The sequence below is a fragment of the Egretta garzetta genome, unplaced genomic scaffold (genome assembly GCF_000687185.1).
Source record: "Egretta garzetta isolate BGI_Z169 unplaced genomic scaffold, ASM68718v1 scaffold1, whole genome shotgun sequence".
Classification (NCBI taxonomy): Eukaryota; Metazoa; Chordata; class Aves; order Pelecaniformes; family Ardeidae; genus Egretta; species Egretta garzetta.
In genome coordinates this window covers 1,646,888-1,650,404 of record NW_009258542.1, presented here as the reverse complement: position 1 = coordinate 1,650,404, position 3,517 = coordinate 1,646,888, and the positions used below count along the sequence as shown (strand labels likewise).

Below are 3,517 nucleotides of genomic sequence, written 5' to 3'. Positions count from 1 at the left end.
CAGTTTAGATACTTTTCTTTTGTACGTGACCTGACTCCTACCACCGTTATCTTACGGTGGAAATTTCCTATGTTGAAACGTAATGCAAGATCAGAAGAAAATCTTGACTTTTACACAAAAGACCTGTTGTCCTAATTGGATAGGAGCAACTTTGGAAAGTGCAGATAAGGGAAAAATAAGTTTTTCCTACAGGTTCAGCAATTTTGCAGCCATAAATTGAGATGTTTCTTCCAGAAAAGCACACACAGGTATAGATCACCCAAATATCCAGAAACTGCGAGCTGAGGGGATTCAGACCAAGCAGGCCATGAGCATCAGGGTCCCGTTCCTGCTCACCTTCCTGGCGCTGTCAGCCTGCCAGGGCCGCACGGCCACTCTGCCGCAGACCTCCACCTTGCTGAAGGAGAGCATCAGGCTGCTGAGCAACCTGGAGACAAAGGTAGGGCTCGTTTGCACGGCTCAGCCTTTACGCGCTGCGGGGAAGGACAGATCGCTTTGGCGAGAACGATGCTGAGTCAAAGAAAGGTGCTGAGCGTGCGGCGCCCAGGCAAAGCGCGTGGCTCACAGCACTCCCGGGGGGCCAAGGGCGGGCGGGCAGGCGCGCATCTGCGTGTGCACATGTCAGGATGGATCCGCGTTAGCAGTTTCTCTAGCCTGATCGCTCCTCTCCTTTGTGTCTTGATAAAGGTTTCCTGTGACAAGATGAACGTGACAAATATTTTTGCTGGCGATAAGGTAAGAGAGGAAAAAAAGCTAACTCGTCCTTGTTCAAAAACAATCATACAGCCACAATGGGTACTGGGAGAGGCTGCCGGGGGCCAGAGGAGCGAATGGGGCAGCCAGGAGGCATCCGAGAAGCCCTGGGAGTCCTGCCTGTCCCGGTGCGGCACTGCACGGGAGCCAGGAGCCCAGCGCAAGCCCCGAGCAGTGACGCTGGGCTGCCAGGCTGCTCCTCGCTGCTCCCAGTGCCCAGCGCGGGTGCCCTCACCTTCCCACACCCATCTCCACCTCCAGCCAAAGCAGCATCCGCTGCTCCTGGCCACCCAGGAGGCAAGGAGGAGGCCAGAGGGGCTGCCAGAGAGGCAGAGGAGAGGAACTTCTTCCCTTGCCTTGGAGCGGTGTGTCACCGTCTCACAGACACCCACACGCGCCTATCGCACAGCATCTCGAGCTCCGGTTAGACATACTATCCCTCTTTAGCCCCTTATCTGGGGGAAGGCTCTTCAGTTAGCAGAAGATTTAATAGCAGATAATAAAGCCTATTTCTGCTCTGAAAATTGCTGCCTAAGCCGAGCTCCCCGTCACCAGAGTTCCTGTTTTCACAGAAAGCCGATGCCCTCACCTCATGCTGCACGGGTGGGCGGCAGCCAAGGGACACAGGAACCTCCTGCGTGGGGCTGGGGCTGAGCACCCCTTTGGGGGGGTCCCTGCACCCCCTGCCACAGGGACCAGCCCTGGGAGTGAGAGGAGACATCGGGAATGCTGCACAACCCGGTGCCCGCAGACCTGGCCGTGCTCACGGGGACAGGCTGGTCTCATTCGGTGGTGCCATTTGGGTGAACGCTGAGGAAGTCTGAGCAGGACAGAGCTCTCAGGGACCTGCTCACACTGCGGCATTGGGAATGCCCCCCAGGAAAGACATTGGATGGCTTTCTTATTACCACCAGCACTTCGCTTATTACCTCCTCATCTTCCACGTGTGACAGGGCTTTATCTACTCAAAGCACCTGACAGAGGCACCTCTTCCTTCCAGCAAACAAACGGGATTCTTCAAAAACTCATTATTCTACCGGAATAATCCAATAGAGCCTCTGCCTGCCCAAACCAGCTTCACTGCCGTGGAACCCACAGGGAGCAGCTCCCTGAGCATGTGGTCCCACCCATGGGTCCCACATTGGTACCCATGCTGGGAGTGCGATGCTCTAAGCACGTGGGTGCTTGCTGCGGTCCAAACTCTGCCACGACATCTCGCCAGCAGCTGATGTCACCCTTGGTGCCGGGGACGGGAACGGACCCGCGTGTGCACACAGGTGGCTGGGAAGCTCCAGGAGAGGCTTTGACATCTCGAGCCATACCTTGTGCCTGTCCTTTAAAACAGAAATGTGATATTTGCACAGTTTTAATCCACTGCTAATGAAGCCACAACTGTACAAAAGGGTTTCTAAAAAAGCAACATGCGATATTTTTTTTTCCAGAAAGCCAATGATACAGAGATGTTATGCAAAGCTGCCACAATCGCCTTGGAGAGCCGGGACTGCCACACGCACCTGGAGGGCATTTACCTCAACCTGCTCAGTCTCATCCAAAGGAAGAGCACAGCCTACAAGGTAAGGCAAGGCTCTGCCCTCACCGTGCACAGGCACCACACAGCCCTCAAGCGTTCTGCACGCCCAGCATCTTCCTCCATCACCGTTTTCGCTTTCAGCCAGCCCTCTCCCGCACCACCCCGAGCAGCCAAGACCAGGCTGGAGAACCAGCTCCCTCCCCCAGCAAGCATCCTAAAGGCTTTTTTTTTTTCTCCTCCTATTACAGGCACCATGTCCTGTGGCAGCAGGCAACACTACTTCACTGAAACAGTTCCTAGCGGACTTACACAGAGTCCTCCAACAATTAGTAAAAGACCAGAGCTTGAAGTGAAAAAACACCATTTGGGCTTTTTTTGTTTGTTGTTTTTTTTAAGCTATAAAGACACTGTATTTTTCAAAGATTATTTATAATAATTCTTTAAATAAATGTATTTTTGGATTAAATATGTTGGCATCGCACAAGCTGTTTCTTGGCCAGAAACTGGAAAGCAGAGGAACATGTTTGAGAGCTCAAAGGTGCCAGCTGGAGCACGGGGCTGCAGAACCCAGCTGGCAGCACCCATGAGCAGAGGAGCCCCCAGCTCCCAGGGAGACGCCCTCAGCCCTCTCCCACCACTCCCAGAAATGCCAAGGGGCCTGGGAGGAGGCCATGGCTGGGGCAGAGCACCAAGACCAGTCCAGAAGCAGTGGGGAACAGGCTGATGGCAACAGAAACTGCAGAGGAGGGAAGGAAGGATGGGTATTTTCTATCCCTGTTGTTGGGAAGGGGCAAGTTTGTGACTGGGGTGGAAGCCAGGGCACAGAGGGACAGTGCTGAGTCCAGTGAGCTGAGCTGGAGGTTCCTACATGGAACAAGGGCTTTAGAAATAAAGGCATTTAAACCCATGAAATCAGAAGTCATTTTTGTTACTTTGCCATATAAGTTGCAAGAAATAGTGAACAGAGTCCACAGGCACAAGGGTGGTGCTGGCAAGAGATGCCAGAGCAAAGAATGTGTCCTGCTATGGGGTTAAGGCTTGTACCAACATGAGGAAAGCCCATCTAAGCAGAGGAAAAAGCCCAAGAGAAGGCAGAGTGGAGAAGACAGGCCACAAAAAAGGCCTGCCACCGAAAGCAGTGAACTCAGAAGCCTGCACTAGCACTGCAGAGGGAGATGCCAGGTCCATAAGCTCAGCAGGCCCTTAGTTCTCCCCTCACTTTATAATCTATTT

At 53.3% G+C, this 3,517-nt stretch overlaps 1 protein-coding gene across 1 annotated transcript; it reads left to right on the top strand.

Annotated features, from left to right (window-relative positions):
- The first annotated feature begins 307 nt into the window (after positions 1 to 307).
- Positions 308 to 2,637, top strand: IL4 (interleukin 4). Its single transcript, XM_009647167.1, has 4 exons — positions 308 to 439; positions 688 to 735; positions 2,196 to 2,327; positions 2,533 to 2,637. Exons 1-4 carry the CDS (start codon positions 308 to 310, stop codon positions 2,635 to 2,637), a joined length of 417 nt encoding a protein of 138 aa, XP_009645462.1.
- Positions 2,638 to 3,517: the final 880 nt, after the last annotated feature.

What these genes read in the sequence shown, in the direction of transcription:
- IL4 (XM_009647167.1), top strand. Translation starts at nt 308, where the DNA reads ATGAGCATCAGGGTCCCGTTCCTGCTCACCTTCCTGGCGCTGTCAGCC. An exon ending in ATATTTTTGCTGGCGATAAG is followed by an intron (nt 736 to 2,195) that starts GTAAGAGAGGAA and finishes TTTTTTTTCCAG; the next exon opens with AAAGCCAATGATACAGAGAT. An exon ending in GGAAGAGCACAGCCTACAAG is followed by an intron (nt 2,328 to 2,532) that starts GTAAGGCAAGGC and finishes CTCCTATTACAG; the next exon opens with GCACCATGTCCTGTGGCAGC.